The sequence below is a fragment of the Andrena cerasifolii genome, chromosome 3 (genome assembly GCF_050908995.1).
Source record: "Andrena cerasifolii isolate SP2316 chromosome 3, iyAndCera1_principal, whole genome shotgun sequence".
Taxonomy (NCBI): Eukaryota; Metazoa; Arthropoda; class Insecta; order Hymenoptera; family Andrenidae; genus Andrena; species Andrena cerasifolii.
The window spans coordinates 4,820,390-4,841,175 of record NC_135120.1 but is presented as its reverse complement, the minus strand read 5'-3'; the positions used below and the strand labels follow the sequence as shown (position 1 = coordinate 4,841,175).

Here is a 20,786-nt window from a genome sequence, read left to right as displayed (position 1 = left end):
TTTCGAAAGTATATATCCTCAAGAATATACTGTTAAATTTTCATTGAAAAAGTCTAATTATTTTAGCTTCTATATAGGCATTTTGTAGGGAGCACAGAGGCTGGGCCTCTATAGATGAAAACTTTGAACGCGTTTTTCTCGAAACGTCAATTTTTCACATGGTGTAGGTAAAATCTCAAAATCTATCGAATCGATTGCTTTATAAATTGAACTGCTTATTCTACACACCTATGCCTCTGGCCGGTACTACAACCAAGTATTTCTGTTGAGTCTAACCTACTTTTAAAATCGAAAATAGCACAGAAAACACAGCCGAAATACATTGATTCTTGTATTTTGCCCGCCATTTTGTTAATTTTAAGGATAAATCATTTATTCTAGTTCGGGCCATAGCGACAGTCGTACTGATCAAGAACCTGTTTGTATTTTTGGATCGAGATAAGTCCAACTGCTGAAATCACCTCCAGAGCGAGGCATGAATTTTTAAACATGTCATCAAAATTGCCTGCAAATCCATTTTAAAGGCAATAATTTTATTACTACTATATTTTTTATTTATTGTAGAAATGTAGTTTAATCAATAGAAAAAAGGTTTATTCCATTACTATAATTCCTGTCTTCGCAATAAATTCCTGAAAATCACTGAATTTATCGGCGCGCTAATCAGAATGACCCCTGAATTAAAAAATTTTTTAGCTAAAAATTCATCTCCAAGTACCTCGAAGTTTTATGAGGGCCGTTTTATATTCAAGCCGCTTGAGTTTTTCAAATAGTTCGCATTTTTTGCAAATAGTTCGACGACTTTAAGCAGCCCGAAATATTCAAACGTTCAACTCGGCTCGAGCAATCGAACCGAGTTCAGCTGAGCCCAGAAATTCCGGTTACTCGCACACCCCTAGCTACTACTTCGGAAGAATATAGATTTCAATTGGAACCCAGAATGGCAAATTGCCTTTCACACAATGAAGAAGTAAATTATGTAAAAGACATCCAATTCTGTCATACCCAAAGGACACTGTTATGTCCCAGAGGGGATTACTGACCTACGCGCGTACCGCGATTGCTATACACCATTGGAAAGATCTCGCCGAGACGAATCAATTGATACCATTTTAACCTCGAAATGAGACGGGATCACCTTGAAAAATGGTATCAAAGTTCCAGATTTTTCGGTTTTGAACAAAAGACACCAGTAGTAAAATCCCACTCGGCTGGAGGGACCTCGGGTGGCCACATGAGGTAAACCAAGGAATGTAAGCAATACTCTGGCAGGTTGGAGGGGAAAATGTGCCTCATAACCTTGAGTGCCATCATTTCACGGCCGTGTTACGCCTTCGTTTGCCGAATGGGCCCCTTTCCTAATGCCCAGAATGTAATCGCCAATGGATCAGTGGCCTATGGGGCAAACGCAGGTCCAACACGACCCTGAAATGAAGGTCATATCAAATATTCGCGAGAAAAAGGCCTCCCACGTGATGTAATCGAAAACACACAGCCACAATCGACTGAGCTGAGTGTACACTGACGAACAATTTCCAGCACGGATCTGTTGCTATCGAAGGCGTGTCTTGCGTGCCTTTGAACACTCTCTGCTGTTGCTCACCGAAAAATGGTGTGAGAAGCAACGAGTTGATCGGGCCTGGTGCAAACCATAAAAGTAAGTCACTGATATGCAGACAGAAGTTTTTGGTATGATTACACAACATAACAAATTCTTTTACTTTTATGAAGGAGAGGACATTTTATTTGACTGCAAAACAAATGTATTTCAAAACATAAACGAAAAGGGTGATTTTAGTGCGTGAAACATTCATCGTATACATGAATGAAAAAGAATACAGATATGGCACATAATAAAGCGCACGACAAAAATTGAATTCCTAATTTGTAACTGCTCACGTTTCAGAAAGGAAGCTCAGACCATTATTCGATTTCTTTTGGTATAAGAAATATGCGTGTTTCGGCCTGTTTCATTGTTTTCAGACACCGTGTATTAGAATGGTTTGTTACTCACAAGGTATGATGTCCACGATAACAACCTTCGTTCATGGCTACATTTTTCTCCACACCTGGAATACCCTTCGAAATTTGTGATAGCACGTAATATATTGTTGAATTTATTTTATGACCATTAATAGCACCATCAGCTTTAGAATCACTTATGGTAAGGCTTGTGTGCCAATAACTTTGCCACAGATTAATATGATCATCTTTCAAATTTTGTTGCTGGGCTCTAATTGCTTTATTCATTGCCTACAATAAATTACAGGAAATTACAGTATGCTTACAGTAATATATCAATTATTTCAGTTAATTATTTCTACAAATTACACACCTCTATAGCTTTTTTCTTCGTTACTTCATAATGTATGTGGTATTCCTCCATAGTGATAGGTTCACTGTATTGTATACTTGTTAAGAATTTCAATCTTACAGTACTTCTTGCTTTAATTTGTACCATTCTTGGTGGGGTTTTGTACAGTATTGAAACGCTTACAATCTTATTTGTATTAGGTAGTGGGACGAACCCAGAAATTAGATTATATTCATGTACAAATTCATCTACTTGAATTCTAAAGACAGAAATAAAATTGTATTGCATTTACACAAATGTTTAAAATATATTACTATATACACAACTAAAATGAAAGGTACCAAAGTTAATTTAAAAAAGAAAACATAAACGTTATAAATATCTTCTCCTTAACCCATACGGGACGAGCGTCGCACCCATGTGACACGAGGCCTTGGTTACAGTAGCTGGAAAAGGTATAGTCATATCGTAAATTAAACCATCGATCGGCGGCACTGACTAATGTAGCAGCTCTGATTGAAACTTCGGATCGTTATCTTCTCATATTTCTGTCAATTCGATTTTGCCGACGCTCGAAACATGTTTACTGTAACGCTCCACCGATTTTACTACCTCGCTATTCCTCTGATAACTACAGTATCCTCTCTATATACTATCGCTTTGCACCTTACGATGAAGACTCATCGCGATACTACATCAAGAACTTTAATGTCGATGGAGGCTACGTGTTGCTTTACCAGTACAGTAATACTGTTTGTATTCAGATTTTGAACACTAAACCGAAATCGGTTTCCACAGGACCATTTTATATACAGAGTGCCTCAAAGATCAGCCCCATATATTAATTCTGTGTTACTGAAACTTTGTCAGGTCCTCGCCTCCTTAGTTCTGTCAAATTATTCCAAGCTCTCCCTGCCATATCTATATTATGCAAGGTGCCCCATCTTCCCACGCGGTTATCTCCTAACATTTAGGATGAGTCGTTATGACTATACCGAGCGTTCTAACATTGCAGTCCGTCGAATATCCTACTAATCCTACTAATATAATAAATGCGAAAGTGTGTTTGCATGTTTGTATGTTTGTTAGTCAATCACGTTGCAACTATGCAACGGATCTTTCTAAAATTGTGTATACACGTAGTCTAAGACCGGGAATAACGTATAGGATACTTTTTATCCCGATTTTTTTAACCGATCTGAACCAAATCTTGCGTAATTACTCTCTAAACCCTGTGGAACATATTGGCTACCATGAAATCTGGACATCCCTCCCCTTCCCCCTTACTTCACCCCCTTGGCACTCTGTCGCAATCAAACCTTTGCCCGGGCAACGCCGAGTACTTTAAGCTAGTTATTGATATAATTTATATAGAAAATAGTCTATTGATATAAAAAAAAACTGCGTATGCGTTTACAGTTATACACACTTAACGAACTATGTTAGATAAATAATCATCTGCAACCTCGTGCTATTCAAATCCCAATCACCCCTATTTCCACCCCCTTACGTCTAACACCCCATACCGCGCCAAAAATAATTCAAGCGCCTCCAAGGGACTTCATTGGTGGCACTATCATATCGATGCAATACAAATTGCAGAATTTGATTTTGTGAATTAAATGCCTGAGCAACCCTAGGCAAACGACTCAAGGTCGGGTCGGCGCTCAGCGAACACCAAAAAGCGCCGCGTCGTGCTGAGGATCCCTCGGGCATTTAGATAAAGAAATCAAATTTTATATTTTTCTCAACACCTGCACGAAAATGGGTGTTTTTTTATGCCTGCTGAGCGGGAGCAAAATGGCCAATCTCAGACGTATTCGCGTTTTCTACTTTTCTCCCAAGAGAAAAAGACTTTACACGCATGCGTATTCGTATTTTTTATTTTGCTCCCAAGGAAAGTGGCGTTTGCGAGCTGAGTCAATATGGCAAGCAATCGAACATGTATATTTTTTGCGAATCGCTCAGCAGGCTTTTAAAAACACACCTTTCATGTTGGTGTCGAAAAAGGTATTGGGCGTGATAAGGCAGCGACGCGATTTTGACGAGCGTGAAGTTTGCTGCCCGAGCGCACTTGTCAAGCAATGTACTATTTCATCGTATCGATATGAAAAAAAAATGAAAGAGATAGATCCCTATCTATCAAACATGCCGTGTTACTTACGATGATCGATACTAAAAAATGTAATGCTGCTACAAATGTATATCTACGATGAAATGCTACATAGTAGCTCGAGCTACTTCTGAGGAGTTCAATAATTTATCGAAAAAAAAGGGAAGCTAATTTTCAGTCACTAGAATTTGGTTTTGCATTCTGCACACTAGAATAAGGATATTCGAAATGTTATTAAATTTATCCTATAAACTAGCCATCATAAAATGCCAAATAGGATAAAAAACGACAAATATACAGGGAGTTCGGCTACAGGTGGGAACAATTTTAAGGGGTGATTCTAGACACCAAAATAATATGTAAATCTAGAATAACGATATTGCGATTGAGGGTTTGCTTTCCAGTTATAAGCGTTTAAAGATGTGTCTAAACGCAGGCAATCCGCATGCAGCGGTGCACAGTATGATACCGGTATTTTTCGGTTGTACCTTTTTCGGTTATTCTATTCTATTACAATTTTCAAGATATTTATAAGCAGAGATTTAAAACCGATACTATTTTGTTACTGGTTATATTAGCAAAATTATATCAAAACCGATATAGTATCCAAATCGCTGTAATACCGAAACCAAAAGGATTACCAGCACTTTTCTGGTAATATGTACCCCATAAAAAACTTAAAAAAGTAAAAAATTTACACCAAGTACATGAAAGAGTCGAGGACGGAAAAGAGTATTATAAAATAAATCACAAAAAAATAGAAGATAATATTAATTACAATATAAAAAAAGATGAGAAATCAAAATGAGCTGCAAGTACATACTGGTGTTTTGTAATAATCACGGACATTTTAATAATGTGAAGATAAAATGTAACATCTAGACATTTGCCTAGATGTCCGCGGCCTGGAAGTCAAATACTTGGCGTTAAATCCATAGGATTTCGTCTCATGTCGATTTTTGAGATTAGGGGACCACCATACATAAAAATTTCATAGCAGAGTCTACATCAAGAAATGACTGTAAACTAGTGTAATTATTCTTAGGTTAGTAATATTACTCCTGAGCAATGAGGGAGTGAGATTATTCTAGGTGGCAATACCTGCCCCTGATGAAACGAAGAAACAACTTCAAACAATTCTCAACTTAAACATTTTCAACCTCCTAGATCCTAAGTTTATTCTATTCTCCTACTACATCGACCAAAAGAGTCACTATCGTAGGTAAGAAACACACTGTTGCGAGCACTGGGTATAGGCCCGTGCATAGCCTGCTGGTGCTCGTAGGTGAAAATAGAAGAAGGTCGGCTCCCTTTAAGAGGACGATCGGGAGGCCGACAAGAAGACGGTCTTCTAGCATACGCCATCGCGGCTAGACGTGTCGGGCTTAGCCTGTAACTTTCTATATCTATAGCCTGTGTCCTATGTACCAAATATAGTTGTGTCGTGTGTGCGTCCGTCTAATTATTCTACTCTTTTGCGTTGGGGTGGCCTGGGATGGAATCGCTCCGGCGCAACAATACTATAGTAAGAAAAATACCTTTAAATAAAAAATAAGTTTCAGGTAAAGTTGGAATTGCCGGTTTACAAAAGATACGCGGCAGCGGCAGCGACAGCCGACATATACAGGGTGTCGAAACATGTACTTTGCGTCGAGTACTTGACGCTACCGCGTCTCTAGGTAGCGATATTCAAAGCATATCGGTATAAAGTCTCTGGCGTAATACCGGTATCAAAATTGTACCGGAATTAAGTCCCTGCAGTAGACCCACTCCGTAAGGGGAGGTTCCGGTCTAAAAATCGATTTCTTATTTTCTTTTTCGTATGCCAAACCGTATGCTGAAGAATACGTGGTTAAAAGAATTTTTTGAAAATTCATAAAATTCCCGAATTTATACGCATTTGAGTAGTGGCAAATGCGTGGGTAACACCCGGACACTCGGCGCTCACGTAAATCTTTAAACGCGTTTTTCTCGAAACAGTGTTCTTAAAAATTATTATCAGATTCCACAGAAAATTTTTTAGAAATGCCATGTAAAATGCACTCCGAAGAACCCGAATTTGTGCCGTGAACAGTGGCATGCAGATGGCCGATATCATTTTCCATGTTTAACTCCCAACTTTCAATAAATAGTATAAAAAAAAATAAACTCTCTTTTATTACTTTTATAAATTATTTAAAAACAAAATATAAAATTGTAGCATGCAGAAAAGGAAGCTTCAAGAAACGCCGACCATCGAGAAGTTTCCCGAATACGCTTGTAGGCTGCCCGTGAGCAGTGACGTGCGGACGCGGAACCGCGGCTCGCGAGGCCCGCGCTTAATGACGTGTCTGTTGATTTCTGCGGCCGCGGATAGCAACGATCAGGTATAAATTAGAGACCCGCAAATGCAGTTCCTTCTTCGCTGTTCCGAGAGAGAGGACGAGGTAAGACCAACGGCCGCTCTCGGACAGCTTAGGGACTCCGGCAGGAGAGTTCGACGATAATACCTGGACGCCTGCCCGGAGTGAGAACGCACTAGTCTACTCTTGGACGCTCAACTGATATGGAGAGTACAGCGATAATACCTGGTCACCTATCGGTCGAGAGGGTAGAGAGCATTTCATTAGAAAAGAGGGGAGAGTACGGGAGAATATACCTGGACGCCCGTTCGATATAGAGAGTTACTTGGACGCCAATCGAATGGGAGAGTACGGAGTAACTCCTGGATGCCTCATTAGAATAAACTCAAGTGCCGTGTGTACATTAGAATTCTAACAAATTGTATAAACGCAACGAGACGCAACGTCTGAATCCCGAAATTTGTAGCCCCGTGCTATCAACCAACCATATAATCCTACCTAATCAGAATAAGTCTTGTCTACGGAAGCGCTTTCATGCACAAGCGTGCAGTGCGGTGCGAATTGTACCAGATGCCTGGCGAACTCAAGCCGTTTTAACGCATCACCACACGGCGCAGTGAGTGGGTAGTGCCAGCCGCTTCTGAGGCACCACTGCACCACGCGGTGCCGTGGTGCGACGAGTCGAGGTTATGTGTCATGCGATTCTGATTGGTCGATTTCCAACGAATCTTTAGTCCTACCAAAATCAATCTGACGCACGGTGCCTCAAAAGCGGCTGGAACTACCCACGCACTGCGCGGTGTGGTGGACTGGTGGTGCGTCAGAAACGGCTTGAGTTGGCCAGGCACGGCACTGCACGTTTCTGCATAAAGGTGGCGCGTAGGCGCTTCCGTATTTGTCTGTCCAGAAATTATCCTTGTTCCCATTCACGAAAGCTACAGAACTAATTTTTACGACACTGTAAAATCATTTTACAGTAGCAGTAAGCAGCAACATTTGTTTTCTTGATGAATCTTAATAAATTTTCTGCAATTGTTTATAAATCTGCAACCTATTTTATTGTAAGTATACTACGCTTAGAACTACGTTCCTGAAATGGTTGAAGACATACTGATGTGTCAAAATGTACTGCATATGCTGGTTCGTGCGATCTCGGAGCTCGGCGGATGGGCGCGGCAGGATATATCCTTGGTATGCTTGTCCCGTATGGGTCAAATTATGTCAATAACGGGTCGAATTATTTCAAGGATTGAAAACATTAACAAAACATACAAAATATTATTTTGGCAATGACAAAGTATCATTTTTAAAATATAGTCATACTAAATATAGTCTTTCTATTAATATTTTACATTAAAAATTAATTGTATTATATATTAATCTGCTAATTACTTGATTGATTCTGTATGAGAATTGCTCCAATGTGTTGAAACTTGCGGTTTTAATGGTACGTTTTGCAAAAGTGAAGAAGGATTAACTAACTTCATGTCCTGTACCAATATTGCATCAAATACTCTATGAGCATAATACTGGAATTCTGTATAATATCTATCCCTGAAGCATTGATAATGATAAACAATCCCATTTGTAAAATGGGTGACTGTAGCTTCCCGATGAGAATTACTTGTGGGTAAAGAGTGAGAAATTAATGGTTGCCATTTTATTGGCAATGTCAATGCTCGTCCTCGTTTTATATATATCCAAGCTTCGGGTAAAATAGGAATCCCAAAAACTCCATTACCAACGTATGGCAAATAGCGATGTTCTTTTTCCTTCGGTGGATCATGAAGAATGTTTATATTATACTCGTCGGCGTCCACACGAAATGGAGTCAGTCTTTCATTCATACAATGATCTTCCAATGCTAAAAAAGAAATTTCAAAAAGTTTTTAAAGTCATTTTAACCATTTTTTTTCAATAAAAAACAGTAATAATTAAAGATTCGTTGAAATTATGAAAACTGCCAGAAACTACATAGATGTAAAAATTACTTTCACTTAACGTAATACATTAAAATTATGGAAATTCATGTAACAGGACAGTCCTTACCGATTTCGATGACCTTGTAAATATGTTGTCGGGGGTATAATTCTGAACAACTTTTTCCTATACATGTTGCCGTCGCTCGGCTTTAGTTTTCGAGATATTCGCAAAAAACTGTGATCAGTAGTTGGTTCGCCAACTTTTGGAAGATTTAAGATAATACACGTGTAACTTTTGCAAGATTTAAGATAAAAAAATGTGTAAATATCCCAAAAGTTGGCGGCCCCCCTTCCGGAGGCTGTTAAACAATCTAACCCGGACCGACTACTGATCACAGTTTTTTTTGTATGTCTCGAAAAATGAAGCCGAGCGACTGCAACACGTATAGGAAAATTTTTTTAAAAATCATGCCCCCAACAACATATTCCAACGTCGTCGAAATCGGTAAGGACTATGCGTTTGTAAATAATTACCTTTTGTTCATAACTATGTAAGTAATTTTTTTTTCATTAATAGTTATTTATATGATTGTTAACAAATAACGGATAATCACATATATGTACATAGAAAATATTATAATCTGTAGTTGCGTAGTCACGCTCAGTATACTGTTTGAAGTCACACACAAAGGATAACCTTATCCACCTAAGAAATTTTACTTTTATAACAAAAATATTCACTGATACCTCCAAAATAGCCGAACACAATTATGTTCGAAATTGACGAGAAATCACTCAAATTTCATAACTTGCGGCACGGATTCCCGTTCTCTAATCACTTTGAAATTTTGCACATATCATTTTCTCAGCAAGTGCCACAATTTAGGGGGCTAAGGCAAAAAAAAATCGGAAATTGCAAAATAAAGACCACTCTCATGAACATCGACGAAGTATAGGATGGACCTATCATGTTATGGGAGTTCGTGTTACCACAGACCAGGTACAGCAGCGCTATCCAAGGTCGTGTACGCGTACTCTCGGGGTTTTCCCATTCTCGTCTGCGTTCTCAGGGATACAGTCTGCTTCACAAGGGCGTACTCGCAGTGTCTGTGTTATCTTCGAGTGGGACGATAAAATAAACATTCAAGGGGTCCCCTAAAGCCGCGTATTCACCTGCGCATTCGCTCCGAATGTGCATTCGGCGCGCACCGATTTTTTGCTCGTCCGGTGTTCGGCGCGTACTCGGGGAGCGGCGCGCATTCGGGCCGATCCGCTTGTTGGCGGTCCATCAAAGCGCGCATTCGGGTCCGAACAATACCATGAAATGGACGCCGCAAATTTCACTCAAACCCTAACGCGCGCCGAATGCGCGGCGAACGCGCGCAGAGCTCCGAACAAGCAAAAAATTGGTGCGCGCCGAATGCACATTCGGGACGAATGCGCAGGTGAATACGTGGCTTAATACGCTTTCGAATAGGACTGTTAGTATGTTCAAAACCTTCGAGAGTGAAACAGTGTTTCATGATGACTTCCGCGTATAGTACCCGCAAAGATATAGGGAGGTCGTAAAAGTGGTAACGCGTGTCTGTTTACATGTTTCGGGAGCCGGAACGAGCGAATTGGCAAATTTATGAGCAAATAAGGGGCTCGGGCTTCACTCAGGGCCGGCCTTAGGACGTAAGGGTTTATACAAAAACCGACTTTTTGAAAAGACCGGTTTTTGAATTCCACTATTCCCCCCCCCCCCCCCAAAACGGTTAAACCGGTTTTCGAATTTTCACAAAAAATATATAATTAAAACGGTAAATAAATATTTATACTTATTTTTAAAATGCTCAGTTTTCTTAATATTTATGCAAGTACAAAAATATAACAAAATAAAATATACTGTATCTATACAAAACCAAATAAATAAATAAAACTTAAATGAACTAAAATCCGTACTATTTTTGAGTTCATTTAATATTTATGGATCTACAAAAATATAACAGAATAAAATAGGGACATTTCATGCGAACTCGGACAGATTTTGGAGTAAGTTTTCGTAAATTGCTGATTTTACAGCTGTTTGAAGTTAAGTGCTAACTTTTTTCAATACATTATAGCTATGGAAGTAGTAAACGGATAAAGATGTGCTTTAAAGAAGACATTGAAGTTTTAAGAAAAAATTATTTCAGTTTAAAAAATTTTTTTTAACCATTTTTGTGCAATTATTTTAAACAAATGCAGGTTTTTAACATAAATTTAAAAAAATATGGACATTTTAAAATTGGCCCTGTAAAAATTGCCGAAAGTTGACGCTGCGTCGCTCAGCACCGGCCCGACTGGTCGGACCATGCGGTACTCGCAGCGGCCAAGCGACTATACCTGATACTCTTATACAGGATTCTCGAAAGAGGTAAGTATTTGAAAAAAACTGAAGGAGGAAACTCTTACTGTTTTTTTATATCCAACATAATACGGTATCTCAATTTTTGGTGTTAGCAATATTTTCCTTGAAACGAGGGTGACTTTTAGTTTTTTTTAAATGGAATGCTACATATGTAGGATAGTCGGGGTTTCACAAAATTAACAACCAAACTCACCAGTAAAATGAGAATAAATAAAATGTAATGATGAAATATTAGTATAAAAGAACAAAGAAATACAGAAGACAATAGGAACGTAACTGTGCTCTTAGCACGCTTTCCACGACTGACCCCCAAGACGATCGGCACGACCGCCGAGCACCGCCTCGATTCGGTCGTCTTCGCCGAACTTCGTCCTCCGCCGACCGCCGTCTTCCGTGCGAGAATGTAATGCATGCCGGCCGCTACTACCATTCCTACATACAGGGTGTCCCACTAAGGAGTGGACAGCGCGATATCTCTTAAAGTATTGTCGATAAAAATATAAAAAAAATAAGGAAATTGCATGGTTCGAGGGGGCCCATTTATTAGCGCGAACGAATTTTGTTTTCGATTATTATTTTAAAAGATACGATGGTCAAGTTCGGTTTTTCAAATGGAACTATTTTTTTTGAACACCTGAGTTGATAGTGCGTTCCAAGACAAATTCAATAAGCTTTAATGTATACACTTTATTTCCACTGGTTTTTAAGATATTGCGCTTGCAAATTTACTGATTTTCACTGGAAGAAAACCCTCTGGAATAGGAAGGACCGGGGTCGGTCTTACTGGCGCTACGGGTGGCATTGCCTGTTGAAACTGATACCTACCTGCCAAAGGTCTACGACAGGGTTCGCAGGCCCAAAAGCTGGACAATTCTTTTCCGTCAGAAATGCTACTTAGGTAGGTACATCTGCGGTATCGAGAAGCGCATCGTTACTTTTATTTCGCACTTGCTTCTACGCTCGGATGGCCGGTTCTTTTGGGAGGGATGCAAGTTGGATTGGTTAGGTTAGGAGGAGTGAAAGTTGCTAGACTAAATTTCAACCATAGGGAGCAGATTGTGTCAAAAGAAAAGAATTGTCCAGCCTTTGGGCCTGCCATTTCTGGCGTAGACCTTTGGCAGGTAAGTATCCATTTCAACAGGCAGTGCCACCCGTGGCGCCAGTAAGACCGACCCCGGTTTTTGCCATTCCAGAGGGGTTTCTTGCAGTGAAAATCAGTAAATTTGCAAGCGCAATATCTTAAAAACCAGTGGAAATAAAGTCTATACATTAAAGCTTATTGAATTTGTCTTGGAACGCACTATGAACTCAGGTCTTCAAAAAAAATAGTTCCATTTGAAAAACCGAAGTTGACCATCGTATCTTTTAAAATAATAATCGAAAACAAAATTCGTTCGCGCTAATAAATGGGCCCCCTCGAACCATGCAATTCCCTATTTTTTTATATTTTTATCGACAATACTTTAAGAGATATCGCGCTGTCCACTCCTTAGTGGGACACCCTGTATATTAGCCGGTGAGTTTCGTGATGCGAGAATACCCATGGTGGGAGAATTCCCACCATACCGCTTGCCTGCCTCGGTCCTCCTTTTCTCAACGTTTTCTGACTCACTCTAGTTCTATCTCGCTCTCGCATTCGCAGAACAAGAGTGAGCCAGAAGTGGTGGCGATAGGGCCAAGCTCCTGACGTGTAGGCCAAACCGAGTTCTTAGCGTAGAAATACATACATCAGAATAGGTGTGTGTTAGCTTAAAAAAATTCAGGAGTTTTATTGGTCAGAAGATTGAGTCTTTCTCGATAGCTTCATCTCGTATTGGTCTACGCATAGCTTCGTAACGCACCCAACTATTACGCTAACAATAAGCATAAATAACAGCCTTCCGGTACGTTCAGACGGAGCCGAGCAGCATTGCCGTTACCCCACCATACCCTTTGGGGGCTGCGCAACTCCAACTGACAAACTCACGATCGTCAGATTGTGGTGGCTGATTTCTCCTCGATCGCTGATCGCGAAAACGAATCGACCGGCCAATATATCTGAATACGACCTTAGGATAAAGATACAATGATAGATAAAAAATTATTCGAAGCCCAAGATGAAAGGCCTTCGAATAAACAAAGGAAACTAATAAATACCTGAAGCTATATAGAATATTAGATTTAGCATAGCACCGTAAAGAATTACAAAAAAAATTAGGGAGTCAACCGGTGACCGGTTTGGAGACTTTTCCTTGTTATATATTTTATACAATAGTCGGAAAAGTAATAATAAGAGCAATAATAGCAAATAATTGCTGTAACTTCTACATTCTGAAAATATATCAGTAAATCAATATTTGCATTATTATTAAAAATGTTCCAATGTCTCCTTTTTTATTTTAAAGAATGTGGTCATATAATTATAACATAAATTTGGCAGCGATTTCAAGTGATGTATGTGTTACAATAAAACCGTTAATTTAGTACATGTAGACAGTTCCCAGCTCCTAGTCAATGTATGCTTAAAATTCATATAACCTAACCTACAATTGTACGAAAATGCATACATTGAGTGCCTCACGCGTTTACTGTGACACATGTAGCCAGCTAAAGCGGCCTGTAGACGCTCAATATTATTGTGCAACATATTGCACAATATTTATGCTGGATGCCCCTAGACGGTCAATATCGCGCAGTCAGCGCACTACCTTTTCTTCCGGTGTCTCATCGCGAGGCGTACTGGTATTTGTTCAGAGTAATTTCGTTTCTTACCCAATCGCCAGGGAAACATTCTTCAATCTATGATAAGAACATTTTCTTTTAGTCATCGTGCGGACCACAAGATTAATTTTCGTCACGGTCAGCGCTTAAAACATCATTATAATTTATTTATACTGTAGCGGAGGTTTATTGCTTGTCGAACATAGATAGATTAGCTAGTACAGACGAAAAATGCCACATCTAGTCCCCAAAAATTAATCAGGCTGATCGCCCAGAGCGTCTTGCCAGGGTCGCGGTTTACTTATGATCTTTTTGTCACGCGAATTGGCGGTTGACGATAGCACCTGCGCGTCCGAAGTCACGTTTTTTATTGGCTTTTAGAAATTTGAAAAACAGATATTGTTGAAACGTTCTTGGGAAAATAATAAATTATCGATCGTAAAGAACGAACGAATTCGCCTGACTCTGAGAGATACAGGAAGAAAAGGTCCGCAGACTGTCCGTGGTTCCGCCTGTGTCATCCTCCCTTCAAATTAAAGACAAATCCCTTATCTCTCGAGTATAAACACGCGCCCGAATTTCAAAACAACAGCACGCGTTGACGTATTCCATGCGAGAGAAGGTGGGCCTCATCTTCGTGACGCGAACAAGACCATCCTGGTGCTTCCTATTCTAGCGGATTTTCTTCGAGTGAAAATCAGTAAATTTGCAAGCGCAATATCTCGAAAGCCAGTTGAAATAAGGCGTATACATTAAAGATTATTGAATTTGTCTTCGAACGCACTATCAAGTGATATCTAAAAAAAATAGTTCCATTTAAAAAACCGAACTTGACCATCGTATCTGTTAAAATAATAATCGAAGAAAAAATTCGTCTGCGCTAATAAATTTGCCCCCTCGAACCATGCAATTGCATATAAACTTTTTTTTTAAATCTCCAATACGTTAGGATATATCCAGCTGTTTACTGTTCCCGCGGACACCCTGTATAATGAAATAAAATATATGTCGGAGAAGGCAACCACTTAAGCATCTACGCTACGATCTTAATAGGTCTATCTCACGTCACTTCTTCCCCACGCGTAGGGAATTGCCTGGCAACTGTGCTCAAAACTGAACTGATATTCCGCAATACTGCCCACAGACGATGGTGTATATTCCATATTGTACAATAAATACCACACCGTTTTCATTCACACAATATATTGTACAATCTTCCAATATGATCTACAGACGGTCAATAACATTGTGCAATATTGAATATTGCGCAATAATATTGAGCGTCTACAGGCCGCTTGACGCTTCAGTTTTGCTGATTCCATGTTGGCAGCTCTCCTGAATAGGCGCCATCTCGTATCCACTACCTGAACTAAATTTGTCACATGACTTGATCTGTATTATCGTCAATATGGCGAAACTCGTATTTGGGAATATAGTCACGAAATTACGTTTTTCGTACTTATATGACAAGATTTTGAGCTGAGTAAAGGTTCATTCGAAAGAAGAAGGTTCAATGCAGCCCGCATGGTCATCATTTGAGTCACAAAACTTGTTTAGTGACGTTTAGTGACTTACAAATACTTGGAATCTGCGAGTGTATTCTGTCGATTTTTTCTCTACTTTGGACACTCATATTATTAGATATCAACACAATCTCGTTGAACTATCACCAGAGCGGGCTGCATTGAACCTTCCTTTTTTGAATCAGACCTCACCCAACCAAAATCTGTTCATATAAGGACGAAAAACGTAATTTCCCAAACCCATGTTTCCAAACCCCGTTCCAGGCCAGATTGTATCGGTATACAGCGCACTGCATTACCCGTGTCTACCCCCTTAAGTATGATTTTTACACGAAACAATCAGGAGTTCAACTTTAAATAGCCGCCATTTTGTTTTAAATTAATATTTCGGAAATTTCCTCCGTTAATCAGAGGATACATTAATATACTAACGAAATCTTGTTTGTTTTTTGATTTTTGATGATCTTCCGAATGACAGTGCTCGCCGTAAAACTAAATTTTTAAAAAAGCTTCTTGGATGTCGGTTGTTACTGTATTATAAACGTAAATATTTTTGTACGAAAAAATTACCAAATGTTCTTTAATTATGGCTCTTTTAAGTGCACAAAGTGCTGTAAAAATATATGCTTCCGCTTGTTCAACAAAAATTCACAAACATTCGCATCTTTTCGGCTGCCTGCCTAGGTATAACCCCTTAAAATAGGTATAAACACAAAGCACTGTCTCGACGTAGTGCACAGATATTGAGGGCGAAATGGTTGTGTCGCGCAGTTTTTCTTAGTTTTGCAAAAATTAAACGGTTAATATCTTGGAAACCGTTTAAGCTAGGAGGCTAAATTTGCACAAAAACTGTTTTCTCGAAAGTAACAATAAGTCGCCCTTATTTGAAAAAAAAATGTTGTCAAGTCTTGTGCGATTTAATTTAAAATGGCGCCTATGCGCTCGGCTACTACGATCGCCTAATGATACTACAGTATTTCCTTGTTACGGGCTCGGTTTGGTGTACACGATACGGACTTTTCGCTATCCCTACCACTTCTGCCTCACTCTTGTCCGGCGAAGGCGAGAGCGAGATGGAACGAGAGCGAGCGAGAGGCACTGAAAGTGAGCGAGGACAGTACGAGAAAGACGACGCGTTGATGTTTTGTCTCGCTCCGTCTTTCGGACGCCTGACACTCTGTCCTTTGCGTGCGCGACGGGCGTGCGCGATGGTCGCAAGCGGTTACCGTGAGCCGGGCCTGCGTCAAATTTTTACGAAGCGGTTTTCGTGCTCACGGTAAGCGCTTGCGACCATCGCGCACGCTCGCCGCGCACGCAGTGTTCCATCTCGCTCCCCCCTTCGGCCAGAAAGAAGCGAGAAACGAACACTCGGAATTAGGGCTCTGTTCACGATACGGGCTCAACGCCGGACCCGACCAGCGAGCCGCTAACGAGGAAATACTGTACTCTCACCGTCCACTATTGAAATGATGTCTACAAATGACATCGGCAAGTATTATAGCATTTCTATTCCCAGAACAGCTTTACTGACCCACCCTGTATTAATTCAAGCATATACCATTCAAACTATACCCAGAATGTCCAATTCTGTATAACATAATGTTTTATGCATATTTTGGAGCAGTTTTAATATTTTAAAAGTTTTATCTCTTGAACACATATCAAAATACACTTAAAGAGTCCATAAACATCGATGAAATTGTAGTAATTTCTGACTTCGCTGAAAATGATAGTTTTGTAGTTCGAGACAAAGAACGAAATTGACAATGGAATAAAAGTCAAGTTATCATCCCTTCAGTTTAGGTCAGAGTACAGCTTCAGCTCGGATGATTACAAACTATTTCTGATGCAAAAGTAATTTACAACAAAAAAACAGATTTTGTTATTCTGACGCTGAATAAATACGAATTTATATTTCCACTTATAATAAAATTGCAACTGTATTAATATTTCCGGTAAATGTTTTCTTTAGGGGAGGATTCTCAGATTTCAATGACCTCGACATATGTTGTCAAGGTCATCATTCTGAACAACATTTTCCTCTAAACCAGGCCTGTCCAACTTTTGCTCTTGCTCTCGAAGAGCAGCCGCGGGTGGTTGCGAGCGAAGGCCAGAGCGACGGCAAGAGCGGCAGTCGTAAAAGAGTGGGGATAGTGGCGTTCACAGATTCCCCCACCAAGAAGACATTTCGCTCTTGAGCCTGGCTCGGTGCGTACGAGAGCGAAGAGCAATACGCGGCTGCTCGAAACTATTTGGCGCTCGGTTTTGGTTTACGAGATATTCGCAAAAAACTTCACTTAACACTAAAAGTACCGACGGTTGGGGCTATGGTAGAGCATGGTAGCGAACCGATGTGAGTTTGGGGAAGTTCAAAATGAGACTGCGGTTATAAGCATTGCGCGATGAGGTCAACATCGCTATTGTTGTCAAGGTCATCATTCTGAACATTTCCCTTTAAACTTTTTGGCGGTCGGCGTTAGTGTACGAAATTACTTTAGTTAACACCAGACCTACCGAATTTACCACATACTCAAATCGGTTCGCTACCATGCTTTACGTGCTCCCCGTCCTAATCTAGCCCCAACCAATACTAATAGAATACAGATTTCAATGTACAATTATCCCAAGTTTTTTGCGAATATCTCGTATACCAAAGCCGAAGGCCAAAAAGTTTAAAGGGAAATGTTGTTCAGAATAATGGCCCTGACAACATATGTGAAGCTCAACATCATCGGAGAATCCTCCCCTAAAGTAAACATTTACCATATTTTCTTCACTAGGACTTTGTGTTTCCTGCATTGTTTTATTATAGTACATTATTAAGTATTCTGAAAGGACACACTGCTTTTGTCGTTCAGGAAATACAAAAGAACATGTTTAATACTAATATATTATTCCTCTGTATATTCTTATCACAATAAAGGTGCTTGTGCTAATGGTTACTTTATCCAACTTACATATTTCTATCAAATATAAGAATAAGTTCTACTAAATAAAATCAACTAACCTTTGTGTTTCAACTGGAATCATAATTTTGTTCATAGTGTTAAAGAACTATTAATAGTAAAATTTTCATTCACATATAATTTAAAAAGTAGTTATTTTACTAGCATAAACATTCAACTATATATACTGTTTGCTCGTATGTGTACTATTATTTTTCTAACTATTGAAAACGTGAAAAAATGTTTTATATGAAAGTTGTTTGATTTGATGGAGGAAACTTAATAGAATAGTAGGATCTGCGTTTAAGCTGTTATTTAGAGAGATTTCAATATCAATGTAATTTTTCTTAAGGGTTGTACCTAGTCAGGCGGCCGAAAAAAGGCGAATATTTGTGAATTTTTATTGAAGAAGCGGAAGCGTAGATTTTTACAAAACTTCTTGCGCTTAAAAGAGCAACATTTAAAGAACATTTGGTAATTTTTTCGTAGAAAAATATTTACGTTTATAATAAAGTAACAACCAACATCCAAGAAGCATTTTTAAAGATTTGGATTTGCGGTGAGCACTGCCATTCGGAACCAGATTATCTAAAATAAAAAAAAAAGATTTCGTTAGTATATTAATGTATCCTCAGGTTGACGTAGAGAATTTTCCGACATATTAATTTAAAACAAAATGGCGCTTATTTAAAGTTGGAATCCTGATTTTTTCGTGCAAAAATCACGCGAAAAAATCAGATTTTCAACTTTAAATAGCCGCCATTTTGTTTTAAATTAATATGTCGGAAAATTCTCCCCGTCAAAAAAAATGGCGGCTATTTAAAGTTGAAATCCTGATTTTTTTCACGTGATTTTTGCACGAAAAAATCAGGATTTCAACTTTAAATAGCCGCCATTTTGTTTTAAATTAATATTTCGGAAAATTCTTTCCGTCAACCTGAGGATACATTAATATACTAACGAAATCTTTTTTGTTTTTTGATTTTAGATAATCTGGTTCCGAATGGCAGTGCTCAGCGCAAAACCAAATGTTTAAAAATGTTTCTTGGATGTCGATTGTTACTTTATTATAAACGTAAAAATTTTTCTACGAAAAAATTACCAAATGTTCTTTAAATGTTGCTCTTTTAAGCGCAAAAAGTTATGTAAAAATATACGCTTCCGCTTCTTCAAAAAAATTAAAAAAATATTCGCCTTTTTTCGGCCGCCTGACTAGACTAAGTATAACCCTTTAATAGAACTATATATTTTTATTATTTCCACTTTATTATGCATTTCAAGATGCGTTCAACAATGTGTATGAAGTGTATGTTTGAACAATAATTTACCTGATATGTTTATGAATATTGGTGATAAATTTCAAGTCTGGTTAGTGTCTTTTACTCATAACGTGTGATTTACTAAAGTAGAAGCAATGGAATTGAGCCACATCGATATGCTTTTATTTAGTGGCGTGGTACTATCCACATTCTCATGATAATGACATTATTACTAAATAAATATTCGACACCTCTTACGATTATACTCCATTTTGAAAGTTCTATACATTAATCCATAGAGTTTTATGATCACACAGACTGACTTTTTATGCAAAATATTGTACGAATGTTTCGACGCATTACAAAGCCACGTTATACAATATACGTGTTCAATACGATGAGCTACATAAATATTGAAATTTTATATAATGAATATTAACACTTTCGTTGCCACCATGGTTAGGATTCACCCTTCCCAGAAGCCAAGTTTCACCTATGCATAATTATGATCTAATAAGACCAGTAAAGTATCATAACAATAATATTATTGCAATTGGAGAGTGACAAAATCCGGAAAAAGAGAAAAGAGAAACGACTCCTATCGGTGTCAAAATACAAAGCATCAGACTACAAATTATTTCAACAAACTAAGCAGCAAACACAATCGTCTAACATGACGACAAAATATACCTACAATCACCATATGTGCCATGTAGTAATATTAATTGGCAAAGACAGTAATATAAGCTGTGGCTGATGTGGCTCCGATCAAAGTTGTCTGCATATGTCAAACATTGCTGAATGGGTCAGATAGACGCGGGTGGCAATGAAAGTGTTACTGGTAGTACTACTTCAAATAAAATATAATATAAGAATATAAAGCAGAAAGCTTCTAATATGTTTGTGTGTTAGTCTGTTGCCTAAAAACTTTCGAACAATAAACTCTGGGATCACGAAATGTGCCTTTGCTAATTATGCTTTTCTAATCCAGATGAATGTGACTATTTTCACAGAAAAAACTAAAAAAAAAATTATTTTTTTAATCAAATTTAAATTTCGGATGAAGCCGAGTATTAAAGCTAGTATAATATAAGAATGATTACATTATCGATTTGAAGAACTGAGGCCTACGATTTCTTCTAAGCAACAGAAAACCAAACTAACAGAATTTTATTGCATTAATTACCATTCCTAACATTTGTTGCATAGTAGCATTTGTAACAAATGTTTTATACATGGTATTGTCAAAATATTCTATTAGGAGCTTGAATACATA

The 20,786-nt window shown here is 38.6% G+C and overlaps 1 protein-coding gene across 1 annotated transcript in view; it reads right to left on the bottom strand.

The window, feature by feature from the left end:
- Window positions 1–20,786, bottom strand: part of LOC143366993 (uncharacterized protein KIAA2013 homolog) — a 29,183-nt gene that overhangs the window by 7,421 nt on the left and 976 nt on the right. The window contains exons 2-4 of the mRNA XM_076808559.1: window positions 8,162–8,633; window positions 2,336–2,573; window positions 2,015–2,253 (exon numbers count right to left, since the gene is read on the bottom strand). Coding sequence (XP_076664674.1) covers window positions 2,015–2,253; window positions 2,336–2,573; window positions 8,162–8,633 — 949 coding nt within the window. The remainder of the gene's footprint in view (window positions 1–2,014; window positions 2,254–2,335; window positions 2,574–8,161; window positions 8,634–20,786) is intronic.